At 40.7% G+C, this 23,385-nt stretch overlaps 1 protein-coding gene across 25 annotated transcripts in view; it reads left to right on the forward strand.

The window, feature by feature from the left end:
* Window positions 1-23,385, forward strand: part of CD44 (CD44 molecule (Indian blood group)) — an 88,032-nt gene that overhangs the window by 39,645 nt on the left and 25,002 nt on the right. For 8 of the 25 annotated variants that reach the window (XM_036859349.1, XM_036859352.1, XM_036859353.1 and 5 more), the window contains exons 4-8: window positions 6,814-6,882; window positions 9,346-9,579; window positions 17,958-18,083; window positions 20,259-20,372; window positions 20,847-20,963. In XM_036859349.1, the coding sequence (XP_036715244.1) occupies window positions 6,814-6,882; window positions 9,346-9,579; window positions 17,958-18,083; window positions 20,259-20,372; window positions 20,847-20,963 (660 nt within the window). The remainder of the gene's footprint in view (window positions 1-6,813; window positions 6,883-9,345; window positions 9,580-17,957; window positions 18,084-20,258; window positions 20,373-20,846; window positions 20,964-23,385) is intronic. The other 17 variants (XM_036859374.1, XM_036859363.1, XM_036859367.1 and 14 more) reach the window with 4 other exon arrangements.

Consider the following 23,385-nt stretch of genomic DNA (forward strand, 5'->3'; position numbering starts at 1 on the left):
ATTCCTGTCTCCAGGGTGCTTACCTGCTAAGTTGGAAAGGCCAACAGTAAACAAATACATATTAAATAACTTACATGAAGTCAGAGAGTAACAAGTGTTACAAAAAAGAAAGCAGAGCAAGGGGCTACAGAGTGCTGGGGATGCTTTGTTTTCCTGAGAAGATAGTCAGGGAAAGTGCCTCCGAGGAGCTGGGTATAGGGAGAGCCCTGAGCGAAGCGAGGGAGGGAAGCCATGGCACGGTGGGAGAGCAGTGCAAAGCAGGCCTGTGGGAGCATCATGGCCTGTGCTGAGAGTAGCAGGGAGGCCATGGTGGATAAAAACCCGGTGATCAGAGGGGAGAAAGCCGGGAAATGAAGTCAGAGAGGTAGGCAGGTGCCAGATCGCATAGGGCCTTTGTAAGCTGTGGTAGAGAGTTTGGACTTTATTCTCAGTGTGATGGGAAGTTATGGCAGAGTTTTGAATAAGGGAGTGACATGAATCGAATCTAATGGTAGCATTGGGGCATAAGCCAAATGGCTTCGCTTAGCAGTGTTTGTTATATGTTGGGGCTGGAGAGAAGGCTGGGAGGTTATATGGTAGGCCTTTGACCTTCTTGAGTCCTTACCCAACAATTGAAAACCCAACAGCTAGAGAATAAGAAAGCCAAGTTAGGATATGCATGCTGGGCTGCTGGCCAGGCCCCCCTCCCTGTGTAAGGGACTTGCTTCTAACCACCAACCTGGAGACTCATGCTTACAAGTCTAACTCAGGCCCTAGCAACATCTTAAAATTCTGTGCACCATGGGTCTTCAGGGTCTTTTGAAGAGAGCCAAACCCAGCAATGTCAAATTTTTGAATGCCAACAATCAAATGTCTTACTTCTCAAATGGGGCCTTCTGTTCCCCGCTGAAGGTTTAAGATTGTGTGAAGGGGAAGATGAAGTCACAAGGCAAATGTGACACATCTTGTTGACATGTCAGTTTCCTTAAAGGTAGGAAGGGGCTGTTAAATTAGCTGGAAAATGACTTAAGATATTACCTATATGAGACAGATATTATTACATGATGACTTAAGACATTGTTTTTATAAATCAAACACAGATATTACATATGGTAGTAGAATATAAAATCTACATAGATTTTTAAGCTTAAATAGGGGCATCAAAGAAATTGTGAGATTACATCAGTAGCTTTTGGCTTCCCCACCCATCCACTGTTGTGTGAGCAGCAGGGATGAGAGTGGGAATTCAGAAGGGAATTCTAGTGCTTAGGAGAAAGAGAAAATATCAGGGCTGGTTAGTTGAAATGGAGTGCATGAGGCCAGTAAATTATGTCAAATTTATACAGGTCACTGAACCGATGGAGGGGCACTTAAAACGAGGGAAACTACAGAGTGTTTACTCTTCCCTGTTATATAAGCAAAGAACACAAATGGAGTTTGACCCAAGGAGGAGAGTCCAACTGAGGCTAAACAACACGTGGTCGCTACCCAGTCCCCATACCCATACCAGAAAGTCTATTCTAATAACATGATGAGAAAACCACATGCAATTTCAGTAAGAAAGAGACACAGAGCAACACGTGGTCTAACTAGGTTAGCTTTAATGTCAGAGGTCAGAGGAAGGCTTTGGGGAGGCTTCGTGCTTTAGGTGAAGTGGTTGGTCACGTGGGAAGGGCAAATTCCAAGGCCGCATTACTCTCCAGCCTCTGGGCGCTGCCTGTTGCTTCTCCCACTAAATCTTTTCGCGTGAATGTATGCAATAAATTATGTTTGTAGTATATGCACATTGTCTGCCTGTTTTACAAGTTGGTATCCCTTGCTGGAAAGAACCTTCACTCAAAAAGGTAGAAGCTCCCAGTGTTTTATTCACCTGGAGTTGAAGCCGTCTAGGCCAGTTACTACTGAGACTTTTCTCCCTGTCCTTTTTGCCCATAGCGTTGGGCCCATCTTCAAGAAGGAGTAGTGAATGGTACTGATGAACTTTCCTCTTCTTTGGGGAGGTTAGTTCTGTTAAAAAGCTTGAGATGTCCTGGGGGGTAGTGCGTGCCAAAGCAGCTGTAGCAAAGTAGTAAAGTTCAAAGCGATGGTTTTCCTTTTCTTGTATCTAAATTTACTCAATATGGTTAGAGCGCTTTTATCAATTTTCTATATGTTTTAAAAAGACTATTTCTTGATCAACGACATGCATTCAGTAGTGTGTTGGGCAGAGTGGAGTTAGAAGGAACCAGAAGGCATATTTCTTGTCTTGGGATTTAATCTTGTTGAAGTCATGAGATGAAAAATAAAGGAGCTGAGGTCTTCCCAGATAAAGCTTCCCTTTATCCTTTATCTAAGGATAAATACATTCTAAACGTCTTGGTTTAGAGTTGAATGACGATGGGAGTGTTGAGTGAGAGACAGAGCTTGATAACCTTGTGCTCTATGCCAAGGATCCCATTGGAAAGATCTTTGAATCCATCTTAGCCTGAGACCTACAAGCAAGTGGTCAGGACCTGGTGATGTGATCCCCACACAAACTGGCTACAGGGATCAAAGCCAGCTCCATCTTAGCAGATACTTTCTATAAGCTTACAATTTCAGCAGTGTTTTTGTAAAACACGGACTATGGTTTACAAATGAAAATAAGGCTTCATGATTTTTATTGCCTCTTTTCTCAGGGGTCAGGCCCAGCACAAGCTTGATGACTTCTGTGTTAACACAGAGAACTGACCTGAATTAGTTCATTTCTGAAGTTCGCTTTCAGTAAAATGCCTCGTTCTCTTTTGAAGGAGGAATTTAGGGGAAGATTCTGCATTCATCTGTCTATTCATTCACTCATTTATTCAACAAGTATATATTGGGCATTGAGGAAGCTGTCTTTCTATGTCACTGAGTGATTGGCTAGACTGAATAATTAACATTTCTCTTGGCCATTTTGGTGTGGTGGACGCAAGGTTTCTGAGATGCAGCCTATCAGGAAGCTCATCTCAGAGTCTTTCTAACAAATCCTTTGGTTCAGGGAAACCTCACCAGGCTTGATTCTCCCAGCAGTGCGGTGCTCATTAAACACAGTGAAAGGCTGTCCAGTGACGCCCTGTATCTGACATGGGAGCGTGAATGTATTAACTGCACATTTGGGCCAGCATCCATCTTAGTATGCTTGCCAGACTTGATGTTCTTCATAAAAGTTAGGGTGAATTGGAGCATGAAGGGGCTCCATTCGAACAAATGCTCTCATCATTTGCAAAACTGTCTTAGTGTTTTTGACATCGTGCTTTCATTCTGCTACAACTTAACTCCTGGAAATCCCCAGTGTACTACTGTTACCTGCAAACTGTGTTTGAATTTGGGGGAGGTTATTCCATCCCTGCCATTAAGAAGCCATAATCCCAAGACGGGAATAAAGACACAGACCTACTAGAGAATGGACTTGAGGATATGGGGGGGGGTGGGGTGAGATGGGACAGGGTAAGAGAGTGTCATGGACATATATACACTACCAAATGTAAAATAGATAGCTAGTGGGAAGCAGCCGCATAGCACAGGGAGATCAGCTCGGTGCTTTGTGACCACCTAGAGGGGTGGGATGGGGGGGGGGGGGGGGGGGAGATGCAAGAGGGAAGAGTAATGGGAACCTATTGTATATGTATAACTGATTCACTTTGTTATAAAGCAGAAGCTAACACACTATTGTAAGGCAATTATACTTCAATAAAGATGTTTAAAGAAAAAAAAAAAAAAAAAAAAAAAAGCCATAATCCAAGGCCTGTTTCTGGGTCTGAGCAAATAATAATATCAGAAACATCTCATAGGTCAGGACAGATTCTGGTGGTGTCCCCAGAACAGATTGTGTAGATACTCTGCAAGATCTCCCAGGTTGGCTATTTGCCCTGATTTTCAAGTGAGGGAATCATTGGGAAAATTTTTTGAAAACTGTAAAAATCTAAAGAAATATTATTATTGTCTCCCATGACCTGTGAATTCCTCAAAATCAGGGACAGAAATGTTTATCTTTTTGCTCCTTGTTTATAATGTGATCTGTCATATGTGTTGAGTAAATGCTTAAAATGAATAAAAGAACTGATAGATCTGAAACTTCCTTTAATTATTTCTTATGGCATTGTCATTCAGGGTTCATCTGGATGTTTCTTGACCTGTTTGTATTTGCAGACCATTTTGGGGATTAATATCTTAGGTATGTTTACTGGAAGAGTGGACTGTTGGGAAATTATATTGGTGTGGTTTTTTTTCATTCATTCAACAAATATTTGAGTGCTTCTCTGTCCCCATGACACATAAATGTTCTAGCCAAGAAAGATGAAGTTACTACTCATGTTGTGGAGTTTCCATATTTCTGTGGAGGTGGGTGGGTGGCAGAGGGTAGGGGATGCGAGATGTGACATGAACAGCCATCAAGTAAAGTGAATAAGATAATTTTAGCTAGCAGTAAACCTGAAGAAGGAATGAGAACAAATATGCAATGGTGATGGATGTGGGAGAGTGGTGAGAGGCTGGTTTAGATTGGATGGTGAGGAATGGCCTTACCAAGGAGGTGACTTTCTCTGTGAAGAGTCTCTCTTCTGAGAAATCTTTTGATCAGCGCTTGCAAGAACAGCTATTTCTAAAACCTGCTCTTCTGCAGTTGAATATATAAAGCTGCCAGTTAGTTTCACTACGAGGCCAAAGAATAGGCAGGTAAAGGACATCCCCTTTATCTGTGGGAAAAGATGCTCCTAGGAACTGGGCAGCAATCAAACCCTGTTTCAACTGACTTGTGCGTGTCGCAGGGTCAGGAGACCAGCTTATGGCGGGACACTTAAAAATACTTGTGAGAACAGACTCATTGGATAGCAGCTGCCTGCCTGCCTCCCTCTAGCCATCCAGCCCCAGCCAGCCAGCACAGCCAGCCAGCCACCCACCCACCCAGCCGCCAGCAGCCAGCCAGCAGCCAGCCACTCCAGCCAGCCAGCCAGCCAGAGCCAGCCAGCCACCCACCCAGCCAGCCAGCCAGCCAGCAGGAGCCAGCCAGCCAGCCAGCCAGCCAGCCAGGAGCCAGCCAGCCAGCACCACCCACCAGCCAGCCAGCCAGCCAGCCATCAGCAGCCAGCCAGCATCCAGCCAGCCAGCCAGGGAGCCAGCCAGCCACCCAGCCAGCCAGCATCCAGCCAGCCAGCCCAGCCATCCAGCCAGGAGCCAGCCATCCACCACCCACCCATCCAGCCGGCCAGCCAGCAGCCAGCCAGCCAGCCAGCCATCCAGCCAGCCACCCACCCAGGCAGCCAGCCATCAGCCATAGCCAGCCAGCCACCCACCCACCAGGCCAGCCAGCCAGCCAGCCAGCACCCACCCATCCAGCCAGCCATCCAGCACCCAGCCGTCCAGCCACTCATCCAGCCAGCCAGCCATCCACCCGCCATCCCCACCCATCCAGCCATCCATCCATCCACCCACCCATCCATCCATCCATCCATCCATCCACCCACCCACCCATCCATCCATCCATCCACTCACCCATCCATCCATCCATCCATCCATCCATACATACATACATACATACATACATCCACCCACCCATCCATCCATCCATCCATCCATCCATCCATCCATCCATCCATCCATCCATCCATCTCTTTGTTCTTTCCTCTTTGCCAAGAAGCAACTCTGGAAAAAACCAACCTAACAAATAAGTTTCCATTTTACATTAAAGCGCACACACACACATACATACACACAGACACATATACACACACACAGAGTATAAAAGCTGTAATACACAAATGAATCCAATCTTCCTATAACAGCAAAGCCAGTTTAAAACTCTCTGAGTTTTTAGAGCTCAACACAAGGTCCAGTTACGGAATAGAGCATTTGGGCAGGAATGGAACCATTGGTTAAAGCATTCTACAGGCTTCCTTTAGGACTCACGGGATGGCAGGCAGGGTGGAACTTTCAGGGTCTGCTTTCAGAGAGCTTTAGACAGTGCTTCTCAAAGGGCTGCTCTTGTAACATTTGTGGGTGATCAGGCAGGCCCAATATACAGTCAGAAATTTTATCCCTGAAGAAGGGGGGGAAGTAGAAGGTAAATGGAGGACAAAAGAAAAAGAAGTCAGAGGCGCCTGTGATGAGATAAGCCAAAACAGAAGCCTCAGGAAATATTCTGGGCACCCGGACCAAAGGCGGACAACCTCAGAAACTATATGGGGAGAAGCAGTCTATACAGAGTAGGCACTTAGGAGATTTGTTAAATAAATTAATTAATACATTAGATGAAAGATTAGTTTTTAAAAAATATATTTCTACTAAGTAAGTTCTTTGTTGATTATTTTAATCTTCAGATTCTCATGCTGTTCATGTTGATAAGCATTTGATTGCATTTGTCGGCTGTGTTTTTCCATCATTTCTGTAAATTATTGGGATTACACGTGATTTCCTCATTATAGTTCATACATTTCTTTATTTTAACATTTTTACAGTTATTCCCATATTAATTTTATAATAACAAATTAAAAATAACTTCTAATGTATACCTCATTAGAGAAGGACCATGTCTATCTTACTACCGTTGTATCCCCAGCTTTCCACAATGCTTGATAGAGAACATATACATTTGTTAATGAATGAATTTGTTGGCATGGGGAGGGGAACAAGAAAGCTTCCAAAAATGTGTGCAGCAAAATAAAAGTGGAAAATGCGTCACCAAGGTCAGAGAAGTTCCTAGGAAACTTAAGTTTCAGAAAAAGAGAATGATTTGGGATAAGTTATAATAAAATACCATCCTAACTAGTAGAAATGGACATCAATTAGGCTCCTATTTTTTTCAAGTTCTCATGCCTTTTTTTCTTTTCTACTTCATAGCTCCCCTTGAAGAAGACTGTACGTCAGTCACAGACCTGCCCAATGCCTTTGAAGGACCAATTACCATAAGTACGTATCTCTTTTAACCTTGATTGAGTTTTCCTATTCTTGGAGAAAGGATGAGGTGCATTTCCTATGTTTTATAAAATAGCATTTATTTCCCTAAGGTTAGGGACAGTGGCTGATTTACCATCCCTTCCCCTTTCCCTTCGATGACCTAGAACTGCTCTCTGGTTTACCCCAATACATTGTTGCTCAAACATCAGTCATCTGAAAACTACTTTCACATTTTTTTGGCATCTCTGTGGACACAGAACTATCATTTACTTGATACTTTTCATTTAATTGACCCATTCTTTTCTACTTAAAATACATTTTAAAAAAACTGCAAATGGAAAGCCAACATCTCTGGTTGTAAGTAAAACGTTAACCTTAAAAATAAATATAAATGTAAGAAAAATTAAATGATGTTCTTAAATTCTAGCTGCTGAAGGCTCTGAGTCTGAGCTATGTTCTCTCTCTCAGAGACAGGGATTGATAAGTGTTAGGGGTAGGGACATTCTGGCCCCCCAAATTTTCTGTTTGATTTAACTGGAGTATTGAAAAATGATAATAAAGGATATAAACTTCCTGATACGCGTTTCAGCATGATTTACAACATGTCGGCCTAAAACCATCTTGATTATCCTCAGAAGTAGGCAGTTGGCACTGCGGAAAACAGAATATTTCAGCCAGAACTTTCAAATAGGTCAACCTGTTAACCTTGATCTGATCGACTCTGAGCCTCATTTTTTGAGAAGTATCACAGTGGCGAGGAGGCTGGATTTCTGCCTCCTAAGAGCCAGACCCCTCGGTGTGCATGGGGACAGTGGTGATGGTGGCAGGGGGACCAGAATCTTCCTGGACCACACAGTTCCAGCCCCCCACAGTTAGGTAAGAGATTGCCCCTGGCCTATACCTTGGAAAAGGAAGGGGAGGCCTGCACTGTGAGGTGTGCTGTCTACATCAGGCCTGGCTTGAAATCCTAGTTCTTTACCACCCGGGTGATCTGAGCCTCAGTTTTCTCATCCGAGTAATGAAACAACATATGAAATTTGTCATGAAAATTAAGAAAGATAATGTGTCTGATGCACACCTGGCCCATAGTAGATGCTCAATAAATGCCCCGTTTCCTTGGTCCCCACGGATCTCTCTCAAAGTCTAGACCTGTTCAAGTTTAGTCATATTTTCTTGTCAGATCTTTATCTGCAGAGATAATTAGGGTGATTGAGACTTTGGAATGTTTTCAAATTTATGTTTTATTAGTAGTTCTACTTGGGCAATCTAGATAGGCAGACAGACGGACTCTTTAGTCCTACCAATGCCATACAGCAGAAAATCATTTCCGCTAAATGCACACTTGTGCGGTGAGTGACCCACGCTTGAAGGCAACAAACACATTTAGAGGAGAACAATGAAAGAAGTCCTTCTTGCTCTTTCTCCTGTCAATCTAGTCATCTGCTTGTTTAAACCAAAGACTTTGACCTTTGTATACATCCGTGCTTCTTCATTTTAGGTTGAATTTCGCAGAAAATGGCAGAGGCTCTGTCGATATTTAAGCATGCTGATTTTTTAGCCAGGACTGGGAGTTCATTTAAACTGACAACATTTGCCACTTAGAAAGAAAATTTAATTCTTCGTGGATTTTTAAATTTATAGGCATACCTCAGAGGTATTGCGGGTTAGGTTTCAGACCACCGCAATAAAGCGAATATTGCAATAAATTTTTTTTGGTTTCCCAGCACATATAGAAATCACATTTACACTATACTGTAGTCCAAGTGTGTAATAGCATTATGTTTTTAAAAACATGCCTTAATTAAAAATATTTTATTGCTAAAAAATGCTAACCATTATCTAACAACGCAGCGTTTCCACAAGCCTTCAAGGTGTAAAACACAGTATCTGTGAAGCTATAAAGTGAAGCACAAATAAATGAGTTATGCTTGTATATTCCCTGCTGAGACCGATCGCTTCTTTGTCTCCTATTTCAAATCCTTTCTCGAAATGGATGGAATTAATAGCAACAAATATTACATGCACTTGAGAAGGGAGGGTAGGGACCAGGCAGGAGAATTATCACTTATTGAGCACCAGCTCTGTCTTGAATACTACACTAAGCACTTTCCATACAACATATCACATGTGCTCATAGCAGAAGGTAGTATCATCCCTATTTTACAAATGATGAAACTGAAGCTCAGAGGGTTACCTACCTTGTCTAGAGCCACACAAAGCTGGGATTTGAACCTGGGGACTCCCAAACACACCCTCTTTCCCCCTCCCCATCTCCAGGGTGTGTAGGTGGGCAGGGAGGGTTCACTTTCTTAGTGCATCGGTCACTCTATCCCCCCAACTAGAGAGGTAATTAGGTGTTGTTTTGCTTCATAAAAAAGAAAAATAGCTTTGAAGTCTTCTAAGATAAGCCACAGTTTTCCTACAGTCGGAAAACGTCAGCTGTCAAGCTCTGAAAGTGCCTCCTCTGTCTCCCAGCTATTGTTAACCGTGATGGCACCCGGTACACCAAGAAAGGGGAATACAGAACTAACCCCGACGACATCAACCCCAGCACCGCTCCCGAGGAGGACATGAGCAGTGGATCCTCCAGTGAGAGAAGCACTTCAGGGGGCTACAACATCTTCCACACCCATCTTCCAACCGTGTACCCGGCCCCGGACCAAGATAGTCCCCGGGTCTCCAGCGACCCAGAGACTACCCCGACTACCAGTAAGGAGAATGAATCACTGTGCTTTCCCATAGCGATTCGTTTGCAAAAAACGTCTCTGCTCTTACCTGAGTGATCTGCACTCACGCGTTGATTGCCTCCGTCTCTAGAAGGTGGTGACATCATCTGGGGAGGCGGGCTGCCGTGGTTGTCAGTGAACTGTATACATTGACGGCTACTGCCTACCTTTTTTTTTCTTCCTCTACAAGAAGTACCATATTGGAAGTTTTTCAGAAGAACTTCCCTTGTTCTCTTGTCCCAGAGATACGGTGACAATTCAAGCCTGATGCAGAAGCTATTTTCATTTTTGCATGTTTCCTTCTTGTTCGTATCCATCTGTGGATAAGATTGTTTTCATAAAGTTGTGATCATAGCGTATGCATGCCATTTCATCTGCTAACTTTTCTCCGTTTAATTTTATATTTTTAGGTTTTAACCTGATTTATATTCATATTATTAATTGAGTAATAATTAGTCGTATTCACCACCCATGATTTGCTAAACAATTCCTTTGTTTTTGGTCTAAGGAAGCATACCTGAAGGAGTTATCTGATCAAATTAATCTGCTTAAGAGTTTGCTATCCCAGCTGGTAGGGGAAGGTTCTTAATTCTTGCTTGGTTATGTGGGTAACGTTACTTTGGGACAGCTAGAGTGCAAATATGTAAACACTGCGTTAGATTTCTTTGGGTTTTTGGCCCCGGTGCTTCAGTTTCATTGGAAAGTGTTTACATTTTCCCCTTGTCTCCTTCTCTGCTTCCTTCTTTGCTTTTCCCCTATGGTTTGTTTTAAAACAGGTTTCCGGATGGGCTGCGTTCCTTCTGTGGAGGATTATTCACGCTCAAATAGGGCATCTGCCTCTTGAGCAGCTTTCCTAGTATGGTGTGGATTTTCTCTCTTCCTGGCTATGGCTCTTGAGGGGTGGAACTCGGGTCTTCAAAGAGTGTGGCAGAAATTTACTGGTTTGCAAATGCTCTAGACGGGGCCCTTTTCTATTCCTCATCACCCAGAAGCCAGGGAAATCACCAGAGCACTAGGATTTTTTTTTTAAACATCTTTATTGGAGTATAATTGCTTTACAGTGGTGTGTTTCTGCTTTATAACAAAGTGAATCAGCTATACATATACATATATCCCCATATCTCCTCCCTCTTGCGTCTCCCTCCCACCCTCTGTATCCCACCTCTCTAGGTGGTCACAAAGCACTGAGCTGATCTCCCTGTGCTATGCGGCTGCTTCCCACTAGCTATCTATTTTACATTTGTTAGTACATATATGTCAATGCCACTCTCTCACTTCGTCCCAGCTTACCCTTCCCATTCCCTGTGTCCTCAAGTCCATTCTCTACGTCTGCGTCTTTATTCCTGTCCTGCCCCTAGGTTCTTCAGAACCTTTTTTTTTTTTTTAGATTCCATATATATGTTAGCATACGGTATTTTTCTCTTTCTGACTTACTTCTCTCTGTATGACAGTCTCTAGGTCCATCCACCTCTCTACAAATAACTCAATTTTGTTTCTTTTTATGGCTGAGTAATATTCCATTGTATATATGTGCCACATCTTCTTTATCCATTCATCTGTCGATGAACACTTCAGTTTTAATGTAAGGTTACTTTCTCAACAGTGTCTTAAATTTCTGTTAGCATGTTGCTGAGAAGGGTGATACAAGTAGGGTTGGGTTCTGGTCATTCTCCTCAGATTCTTTGAAACATTTCAAAAAGCAGATATTTTCAAACTTCCCATGATTTCCCAGATTATCGGCTCTCCGAAGATTGTGTCACTGTATTGTCTGTAATTCCATGGACAACCCTTCTCGAGAGAAGCTTCTGCAAACCAGGCAGGTGGGGCTGCTAGTTACTTGCTGCTTCTTGAGTTCCCTGCCTTCGTAAAGTAGCCACATTGAAGGGGTTTATCATCAGGACATGCAATTTTGTCAGATGTTGGCAAACGCAACAACTAGTGGTCTCAGCAGGAAGCAGATCGGGTCTATCCTAAAGTACCATTTCCCACCAAAGAAGAAAATAGTGACAAAATATATCTTGTGGGAACCAGATGAAATTAACATTCAAGCTGCTAACAGCCTATAGAGAAATAGTATTTCACATGTCCTTTAAAAAAGGCAATGAGGACATTTTATAAACATTCATAGCACATCTTTTAAAGGACCGCACCTCTCCTGCCTTAGTCAGCAAACATATTTTGAAGACCTACTACGTACCAAGCTATTCTAATGCCTGGGACCTATCGGTAAACACCATTAGAAAGTAATATTGAGGAGAAGTAAGGATTAGTAACCTAGTCATTCATTCAGCCGGTATTTGAGGTCTTCTCTGTGCAAGACATTGCTCTAGTTACTAGGGACTCAAGGGTTGGACCTACCTTCATGGAGCCTATATACTGTTCAGAAATCAAGGAAATGATTTAGGTAAGTATGTTTACTTAACTACAAATAGTTCAGGATTTGGGTTGAGAAAAGAATTGTGCTTTCCTCCTTCCAGAGCACTTAGTTAAGTTTCAGTAGTTTAGGAAGAGAGAGACTTGTATGTCCAGCAGAGTGAGTCCAGAGCCAACCTGAGAGTCATGGAAGTGCTATAGAACCCAATACGGCAGCACCAAATAAATCAGCTCATGGGAAGAAAGGTGTCAAAGAAAAGATTCAGGTAGAAACTTGAACGTAGCGTATGGTGTACTCAAACAAGTTAGCACTGGTTCATGAATAGACCATAGTTTCTAAGCCCAGTGAGGAGAATCTCAAAACCTCATGAGTGTTGGACTGAGAGTTGGGACTTACCAGGAGGGAGTGATTGCAAATCTCCCCTAATGCGTGCAGGAGGGCAGAGGTCAAGAGAGGGCTGGCTGAGCACAGAGAAGAGTATCTTTGGCTTCTGTGGCTGATTCCATCCTTAAGAGTCCTTAGTGGGTGGCAATAGGGAGAGGGAGTGAGAACAACCATCTGGGTAGGTTTTGACTTCCAGCAGGCTTTCTATTATAAATGTTGTTTTTGGAAGTGCTTTCCTGGAGGTATGTCATCAGCCTTTTTTCTATTGGTGATCTGGAATTCTTTGGAATCCAAAAACTTAAACTAATTCAGGAAGCAGACTCCTGCCTTGGAACGCTCTATTTCCTTGTCTTCTGGGTGTAAAAGAAAAATATATATGTGTGTGTATATTTTTTTTTTAATTTTTATCATTATTTTTATTTTTTGGTCTGGCATGGTCTACTTGGGTGGGGAAAATTGAAAACTCTGCTGTCTAGGCAGTAGCTTTTTTCATTTTCCCCAAATCTCATACACTTCTTTTTAGGAAGACAGAAATAATGCCTATTTTGTCTTGCTTTTGTATGTTTGCTTCCTGTTGGTCTCTATCTGATGTACTATAGGGTGAGGGTGGCCAGAGTTCTGCATCTTTAATAAAGTTACTGAGGTAAGAATGTGGTGTCTGCAGATTTTCCAAGGGGATGCTCAGGTTTATCTGGGGGCATCAGTGGTGAAATTGGTTCCAATTTCATGGACATCCAGTAGGTTCAATGATAGGCCATAAACTATTTAAGAGCCACCAAAAAAAGTATGCAAAACTTTGAGAGTACGTATGTGTAGGATCTGGTTTTCGAGGAGAGAAGCTATAACATATCAGATTTTCAAGGGTGCATATGACTCAAAATGGTTTTTAAAAATCTCAGCTGGTTTAGATGTTTATCCTGATGATCTTTGCCATTCTTCCTCTACAGGGAAACATTCTGGACTCAAGTCTAGCTTGAGAGTCAAGTGGGAGATTTTAAATTGCAAAATAGCACCGATTATCCTTTCTCTAATTTGAATAGAGTCCAGAATTTCTCTAACTTGGGCAGTTGTGTTTCTTTTCTGGAAACACATTCTGAATTAGAATTAAAAGTGACAGAAAGTGTTAGATGGATACTTGACAAAGCTTTATCTGATTTCAACACTTTGAATACACACCCTTTGCAAAGTTCCTGCTCAAGTATAAAGCTTGACTTGAGATTAATGAGTGTGGGTGGAACTTTGAAATGCTAGTTGTCATCACAAGCTTCCTGGGTAAAATGATAGACAGATCCAAAAGATACAAGCAAGCACCTCTAAAGATATTCCAAAAATAGATGAATGATCCAGTTCATGGCTGGGTCACCTAATCAGGTAGCTATAAAATATTTTTTCCATCACGGGTTATTCAGTGCTACTTGGTTTGTTCTGAGCCTGTATTCAGGGGTCTCAGTTTGAAGAAGGGTAGCACTCTGTGGTTATCCAGAAAGGAAGCATGCATGTTGTCCTAAGATTCTAAGAGATTTAGGAGACTGGAAAGATAAAATCAGACCTCACGCGCTCTATCTTCACTCTATAATATATACATACATTTTATATAGACAGGACTGAGAGTGAAGATTTTCTAGAAAGACCTCACTAAAATATTTTCATAATCGATCCAGTTACTTCAGCTGTGCACTCAAACAGCCATACAGCAGCTCAGGAGCAAAATAATTGGATATGGTCCTCGTTTGGTAATTCACAGCCTAAGACTCAGGATCAGACAAAACAGCATGGCAGGGAAACTGTTATGTCTTTTGCTTATCTGTTGTACTAAATGCCAAGCCTTTCAATGTTAAGGGAAAGGACACCATTATCATGCCGGAGTTTCCTACTGATGTTCTGTCGCCATCCTTAGTGAGAACAGGATCTGGTACCATTTCATTTAACAGAGAGGCCCACTGTCTGGGGACATGACTGGATTCTGCTCAATGTCCTACTTGTTTTCCTTTGGCAACATGCACATAGAATCAGAATTATTTTTCCTTCAGAGCTTCAATTAAGAGATTAATTCAAAACATGTCCTCTTAAAAGAAGTCTATTAGAAAATGCATACTCCTACTTTCCACTGCTCTAATTATCACAGCCAGTAATAATAATAGAGGAAAATATTGATTTACAGATGGAAAGTATAGGCCCTGAACAATTGTTTGGACATCTGATACCTCAACTATAAAGTGTGGGAAGTGACCTGTTGCTTTATATCAAAATCTAGGCCTCTAAAAAGCTCCCTGGATGTTTGACTGTTAATTCTAAATCACTATAAAGTGTTTTGAGAGTCTGAGAGCTTTTGCGGAAAAAAGATTCAGAGTCTATAACAATGGGATATTATAAGCATATCTTCACTTATTAACTTTCATTGATGGAGGATATGGCCAATATTTCAAAATAATTAAGCATTTTTTATGCAGAAAAAGAGTTATAAAAATGGTCCTTTACATTTGCTTAGCTTATAATACATTGAATAAACTGTATTTTTTATTTTGACAAATACTCCTGTGAGGAAAATAGTACTGATGTTATGTTATGATTGCCTATCATACTGATTAAGATAATGCTAGAGAGAGAGAGAGAGAGAGAGAGAAACTGCAGACAGAATTTTAAAAATGGTATTTTTAAAATGTTGACAATATTCATCTTCATAGTACAAACACTGTGAAGGAAAAGGTCTTGTCAGTACTTCATCTTGGGACACTTCTGGGCTTTCTTGATAACTGGAAAAAAGAAATCTAATTCACTTTACTTTTGTACTTGGCGATTTAATGATGGTTTCAGCCTCTCTGCTTGAACTTTTTTCAGTTTTTTATCTACTATTCTCTACTGTTCTTCTGATGCACATCATGGTTGCAGAAATGGCAGTCTTTGGAAGTTTTCAAATCAAGACTCTTGCTTCTGGTCTTGTTAGTGAGATCATTGGGTCACTTCATCTTCGTCTGTCTTTCCTGATTGATTATCCTATTATCAAAAACTGGGTCTCAAAATGTTCTGTTCTGCTTTGCAAAATCTAGTGTTGATATAAAAGTGACCATGGGCAAGGCTGCTAGGGAATTTGGACGCCAACTGAAGTGGAATGGCATCTCTTTCAGGCTTCCACCTCATGGGTCCTTCTTCCACGTATCAGGGATTGCTGGGGCTATGTGTGTGGGACTGCTGGCAGAAATGTCATACCCTAAATTCTTGGAGGATGACATTGGTTGACCAAGATAGAATGTGTAGAAGATGATGGGCTAGGACTCATCATCCTTTAGAATCAAAGACTCTCAGATGTGGGGAGGATCTTAAATGGTCTCGTTCCATCAACATTTCTAATCGTTTAATCTCTTACACAATTTTCCTGCTAAGTGCTCTTTCTGATGGTGGGGGTTATAATACTTTCTGTATAATACTGTCATTGTTGGAGAATTCAGATTATTACCTTTTTAAATCTAACATCTGGAAGAATATTGATCTCCCTGAAATTCTCACCACAGGTCCTAGTTTGACCTTTTAGGAACACAAACAAAAATTTAATCCCTTGTTTATGTTATAGCCTTTCAAAATTCAAAGACAGTTCTCATGCTGTCCTCGAGACTTCTCTCTTGTTTAATCAGGCTAACTTCAGACAAGTGAAGGTCTGTCCAGCACAGCTTTTTCATCTTCAAGATAAGGAGCATGAACCAGATGCTGTTTAAGGTCCTTCCGTCTCTGACATTCTATGAACCCTGGTTTGGGCCTTGGAAAGAAATGGAACTTCTGTGCTTTTTCTCTCTCTTTCCGCCATCTGTACCATGTATAGATGACTCTTGAGTGGTAAAAGAGTGAAAGCACATACAATGCTATTTCTTAGGCACTGATAATTAACCTTTCAACAATCAATTCAATTATGGTTACAACAGCTTTTTTTTTTTTTTTTTTAATATTTATTATGGCTGTGTGGGGTCTTCGCTTCTGTGCGAGGGCTTTCTTCTCCAGTTGCAGCAAGTGGGGGCCACTCTTCATCGCGATGCGCGGGCCTCTCACTGTCGTGGCCTCTCTTGTTGCGGAGCACGGGGCTCCAGATGCGCAGGCTCAGTAGTTGTGGCGCACGGGCCTTAGTTGCTGCTCCGCGGCATGTGGGATCTTCCCAGACCAGGGCTCGAACTCGTGTCCCCTGCATTGGCAGGCAGATTCTCAACCACTGCACCACCAAGGAAGCCCACAACAGCTTTGATGAGCACTAGTGGTACAACTTCCAAAAACAGCAACCAAGAGGCAAGAAGTCCAGGATTGGTTTTCTTGGTGGTTTCAGCCATCAACATCCAAGATTCATCTTCACACCACAACAATTATGGCTGGTAATGAGTTATTATTATCTCATTTCATATGTTTCTTGGCAGTCTTCATAATTTTCATTGACTTCGGGGATATTGTCAAAGTCTAAAGTTCATGCTGGTTTCACAAATGTTTTTCATGACTCTGAGATCTATATGTTTGACTTTCTAGTACTAATAAGCAGATTTCTTCTTTCTATTCTATAGAATAATGTAGCCAAAGAGGAGGCTAATATGGGGGCTGGAAAGGGGGCTAGGTCTTTCTCAATGACAGAACAAAACTTTGACTCTGAAGATGTTCTAAAATGACTGAAGTGATAAAAAGTTCTTGACTTTTTCATGTGAAAATAAAATAACATAGGTAGAGCTAACAAAAATCTCCATCAATGGAACTGTTTTTGGGATAAATACTCATAGGATGCAAAGATAAATGTAATTCTGAAAGATAGCATGAATCTCATTCAAAATATAGGAAACCCATTTCTAGTAAAGAGACATCTACAGTAATCACTGCGAAGAGGTGGAGGCTTTCCATCTCCCTTTCCTAGGATTGCATCCAAAAGGGAAAAAGTGAGAATTTTCCCAAATATTGGCTGCAATCCACTCTAGTCAACCCTTTTGGTTGACTAATAAATGCCCCGCAAAATTTCTCTGTTAATTGACTAATTTTTTTTTTTTTTTTTTTTTGTCTACATGCTGAAGTATTGATGGGAACTGCAGTGTAGCTTTCATTTGCGTTCAGAGCTACAGTAATCGAATGCTAGAGAAGATCAAACCTAATAGCTGGGTGAATAGCAAATAGTGAATACAACTAAGGGGTTTTTAGAAATGACTGACGTGTTTAGATTCCAAGGTTTTACTGAAGGTGGCTTGATAAAACAAATAGGCACGTGTGAAACCTTTTCGTTCTATTCTTGACACCCTAGCTTTCATGGCATATGGTTAATAAGTTAATAATAAATGCATCTGAAAGCATGGGGCTGTGTTTATTGGCCTTTTTTTTCTTTTACTTGTTTGGTGGGGTTATGTCCATATTTATTCTTTTAACTTCCTTAAAAAGAGTGTTCAGTTATAAAGATCATAGCCAGTTGTTTTTAGATCTATACATTAGCTTCAGAGACCAGAATATAAGAATTTGGGGTATAGAAGTCAAATCTCTCACTTTCTTCTTATGATCTTGGGAATTCTTTTATACATTCTGTGCCTGATTTTCTTCCTTTGTCAAATGGGTTGCTTGGCATCCAGCTCAGCCACTAATGCAAGTCACCACAACAGGTACGGATTCAAATATCATCTCAGCAGGCTGGGAGCCAACTGAAGAAAATGAAGATGAAAGTGACAGACACCCCAGTTATTCTGGATCAGGCATTGATGATGATGAAGATTTTATCTCCAGCACCAGTAAGAATAATCAATTCCTGTAGAACCACCTATGCCAGGCTTATCGATTAATCTGAGTGATGCCCAAGAGTATCGATCTTAGGAAATAGTTAATATGAAAAAATGAGCATAAGCCTATGATCACAGGTTAATTATACCTTGACGAGATTATGAAGGAAAAAAAACTGATTTTTTTTTTAATGGAAGCCAAAATATATTTGGAGGAGAAAATGGAAAAAAATATCTTTTATAAAATTCTAATGCCTCAGGTACTTCCCGTTTTGTTTATTTATGTGTTAAAGCTGAGCTATATAACAAAACAGTGCCAATTATTTAAAACAAATAGTGAAACCATTGCATAATAGTATCCAAATTCGTGACAATTATAAAACTTTTTGAGAACAGAGATGGAAATTGAGCTGAAAGTTCCTTAAAAAAAATTTAAAGGTTGGTCTAATATTCTGCCAAATGACTGAGTTTCCTATACATACCTGTCATGATCTGAGATATTGCTGAACCGAGATGAGAATCCTGAACCTGACTCCATCACAGCTCTGCCTTTTTTTTAGAGAAGATGTGCCTTTGAGGTGCTACATGAGCTCTCTCAGGTCACAGAAGTCCTGTCCGTCCAATTGGAAACTGAGGGTTTCATCCCCAAAAAGACAGCACCCCAGGAGGGAGGGGTCCAAAAGCATAGCTTAGGCCTGAGGCATCTGAGTATATGACATCGATACAACAAATACTCGAGATGAACTATATGCTTTATATCTAAGCTTTCAAGTAGTGTATTCCTTAGTTGGACACCCCTGCAGAGCTTAGAGACCTAACCAAAAAACTCTCTTTAGTTACTGCAAAAAGAAAACCAAATACCCCAAGACACTGGAGCTTTACTATTATACTGTCTGCTGGGTTCAGGATGTGGCCACATCTTCTAAGTCGGGCATCAGGAAAGATGTGGTCTTGACACTTGAGAAACTAAACCCTCTTGAGTGGCAAGCCAAACAGATCAACCTGAAAATAAATCGTATCATCAAGCTCCAGGGGAAAACTTGCCTTGATATTTTTTCATCTCTGTGGCATATTTTCCGATTTCAGCTCACTTTTCTTCTTGGCACCTGTGCACGTAATTCAGCAGGATGCCCTCTCTCTTCTGTAGGGGTGTGATAACTGCCAGTTTTTCATGCTTATTGAGAATGTAGTTAATGATTCTAAACCTGATTTTATTAACTTGTGAAATAGAGCTGATAGTAGTATAGTTCTGAAAAGAGTTTTGTATTATTTGGGTATCAAAATAAAGTTTGAAAGAATTAGGATGTATTTGCAAATAACCTTTCACAAAAGACATTGATTCTGATTTTGTCATGGTTCTTCTGTCAGGTGCATCTCCTCTTCCAGCCCTATCATTTTGGGTGACAGTATCAGGGCACTGGTGGATGTATGCCCCTTTTTATCTTCGGGGAGCTGCTGTGATGGTGGTTGGTTACCTATGGTGTTTTCTACTGAATGTATGCGTCTTGGTTTTCTTTCATTGGCTATGAATGGCTTGCTCATGAAATGCTTTGTGTTTGATGAGAATACCATAGGTGTTTGATAAATATAAATATTCAGAAATGTATAGCTAAGTCACACGGCTGTTCTAGGTAGATATTCTTTGTTAGAATCATCTATAAGAAAGCTCTGGCTGCTCAGGGTGTTTCTTTCCCCACCAAAACTACTAATAATGTAAACTGGTCATCATGGTATAACTTTTCAGGTATCTACTCTTCAGCCTGAGGATCTACATGTAGCACACTTGGCAGTGTTACAGATTCCTTGGGCTTTCAGTTGCAGAGGGTCATTACAGACTGCATGGACAGGCAAAGCGCTGACGTCTTTGGTTCTCCTTGGTGTAGGGCTGGTGTTTTCAAAGCTGCTCTTCCTCCTGCTGCAGCTTCTTTGGCTGCTTTCTCCAGAAGATCTCATGTTCTGACCCCTACGTGTTCTCTGACAGAATGCAAAGGACACTGAGATGCTTAACAGTAGGGCTGAATCAAGCTGAAGGCACTCTCTGCTTTCCCTTCATTTCCACTCAACCATCTATACAGCCTGGTATAGATGAATTACTCTATAGACTGAAGAAGGGAGAGATATGCAAAACAAGTAGTGAAGGCTCAAGAAATAACATTCTCCTAATTACTTCAATCATCATTATCACAGTTTCAACCACACCACGGGTTTTTAGCCACCCACAACAGAACCAGGATTGGACGCACCTGAGCCCAGGCCATTCGAATCCAGAAGTATCACTTCAGACAACCACAAGGATGACTGGTAATGGGCTACGCATACTTAATTAAAGATTTTTTTTCCCTCAAAGTCTTTGATGCTGCAAAGGTCAATCATCGGGACACAGTGGGAAATTCAGTTAATATCTCATCACAAATTCTTAGTGAACTTTCATGAGGATACTCAATTCAGCTTAGGAGTCATTTGCCAATTATATCATCTGGGCACAAGATATTTTATGTTGCTTCATTATAAAAATGAATACGTTAAAATGGTTTGTGGTGCTCCTCTTGATAAAGTGGTTGTAGTATAATAACAGGTAATCATTAAGAAATTTCCATGCCTGTTGGTTTTCTCTTGGGAGATATTAGTGAATTCACTCAAAAGTATTAAGAGGAGATACTCAGAGGTACTATTTAGGCATCGAACCATTAGATGGCATGTACTTTAATGAAAAAACAGAACAATCAAAAGTTGGTTGATAAAAAGTCACAGTGTATGTAACCATCATCACGATAGATGTGGACAGAAGTAGCACCAGTGCTTATGGAGAAAAATGGACCCAGGAAACGCACTCTTCTCTCAGTCACCACGGATATCATGATGAAGAGGAGACCCAGCATCCTACAGGCACAAGTAAGAAGGATGGCAGTCATCAGTTCTGGTTTAGTTGAGTTAGTGAAGTCACTCCCGAGAATAGGGAAGACTTTTTTGCAGACATTGGCTACATCTTCTATTTCCACACAGTCATTTCTTTTATCCCCAGAGCATGAAAAGCTGCCAAATCTGCACACAATTTCTTAGAAATTGGAATAAAATGCTAACTTGTCAGGTGGCCCAAAAGGCCAAAATGTTTAAAAAGTTAAAATGTTTAAAAATATCTGAGATACAGTTTTTGTGTTAAAGTTTCCCAGAGGTTCCATTTGGGTAATTTGTGTGTTTTTATGGAAATGTATGAAGAAGCATGTGTTCTTTTGATGCTTAGTAGTGGGATCTGGAAAGAAAGCATGACAAGTGCAAGGGTCTTTGGAATTCTTGTTTTCTATAAAGATCTTTGATGAATCCAGTTTCTTTTTCACATTCTGTTCCTCACCTCATTGTAGAAAGGCATCCCTTATACTCTTTGGAAGAAAGTCAATCGCTCAGATGGTCTATATATGAATTCCTTGACTGTTCTTTTTGTGTTTTTAAGCCCAAGATAACTTGGGGAAGGCTTTGACGCTGTTATTTTTACTTATGTGCAAACATCTCAGGTTTCCTAAAACAATTTCAGGTCTCACTACTGGCCTATGAGGATAGGACAAAAAAAGAAGTAAGAAGTGTATACTCTTCTTTTTTTATCTGTCTCTCAGAGAGATGCCTATGATGTTTGGAATAAAAGAAGCTTTAATTTAGGATAACAGCTTGTAGCATTTTAGAAATTATGGTTCAACCATGCTTCTCATAGCCTTGTATACTCCTAAAGCAAAAATGTAAGAAACAATCACTTAGAAGCCAAAGGAGTTTGGGAATCCATGGTTTGAGGAGGTCTTCAGACAACAAAAGAAAAGTTTCAGACATCAGCTAGGACTGAATAGGTTACTACCTCCTGGGCATTGTACTGAATACACCCAACAGGCCTACATCTCATTATTGACCCCAACAGATTCGATATACGCATGTGGATTATGGGCTGAGTTAACAAAAGAGTCTTCTGATAGAAGAAGGACATAAGAAACAGAATTCTCTTCAGAATGGGATTCTGTACCAGTCCCTTTGGGTCCTAGCAGTGTATTTTAGAAATTATTTAAGGCGGTTTGTACTTAAAAAGTGGAAAACTAAGAGGCTTGGGATTAATGATCCTATTGTCAAAAGATGGGGGGGGTGGGCCATGACTACTGGAGGGTAGTTGAAAAACAGGACATAACAGAACCTAGCAGAGGGAAAGCAGCAGCTGCTGCAGCAATTCTTTTATCAGGACTTGCAAAACATAAGTGATTCTGGTTGGTGATTCTGGGTGTTATCAAAAGAACATTTACAACTTCCAGAAGAGAGTCATTTGCAATGGAAATCCATTACTCTGCTAACCCATATATTGAAGACAACAAGGGGTTACTGGATATTTAAAGGATCATTGTGTTTTATAAAGAGAGAGGTAGAAGTAGTATAGAATAGTGTGTGCGTGTGTGTGTGTGTGTGTGTGTGTGTGTGTGCGCATTTTTTTTTTCACACACACACACTGTATTTTATTTTTACAAGAGATAAATAGACTGACACCAAGCATTGTACATGGATGACCACAACAAAAGCAACAATGATTGCAATTACCAAACATGAAACACACTCATACTATGTCATAATATTGACATTTAGTCCAGTAATCCTCCACTGTAACAGCTCCTTTACTTTGCAGTGAAAATTGATTTGTGCGCATTTTTTTTCCTTTCTTTTTTTTAAACTTTAAGTATGCAGTCTATGTTTTGGGTTAATTTTTCTTTTTTTTGTAATTACACCCAGTGTTTTCTCTAACTTTATTATTTGTCCGGAGGTAGTGATTTAGTCAGGGGGAGGTAAAACTTAAGATTTTGGGGTTTTTTTTCCCCTTCCTCTGGATAACCAGTTAACCCCAGGAATGTTTTGGCCAATGCAAGGGTGAAACAAGGACAGTACGTTTTATTCTTTAAATGTCTTCGCAATTATCAAATCATACATATTAATTTCTAAAATAATGAAATAAACCAGTTTTACAAGTTGCAAAGTATACTTCAACTTGGCAAGTTTATACAGTCTCATTTTCTTTTTCTTATTTTTAATTGAGGTATAGTTGATATACAGTATTATAACACTCTCATTTACTTGATAAACTAAAACTTTAGTATTAGTCGCTACAGATGAAAATGTCAGTGGCTTTCTGATTTTTACCAAAGGCACCCCGATACAAGTTCATTTCATTCATTATGCCCTTTTTAAAACTGGACAATTACAACACTGAGCGTTTGAAATTTTAAGCCTGTCACACACTCCTACTATTTATATAATGCCAAACACTGGCTGGAAAAGTTTTTCTCCACTGAATTAA

The sequence above is a fragment of the Balaenoptera musculus genome, chromosome 8, assembly GCF_009873245.2.
Source record: "Balaenoptera musculus isolate JJ_BM4_2016_0621 chromosome 8, mBalMus1.pri.v3, whole genome shotgun sequence".
Lineage (NCBI taxonomy): Eukaryota > Metazoa > Chordata > Mammalia > Artiodactyla > Balaenopteridae > Balaenoptera > Balaenoptera musculus.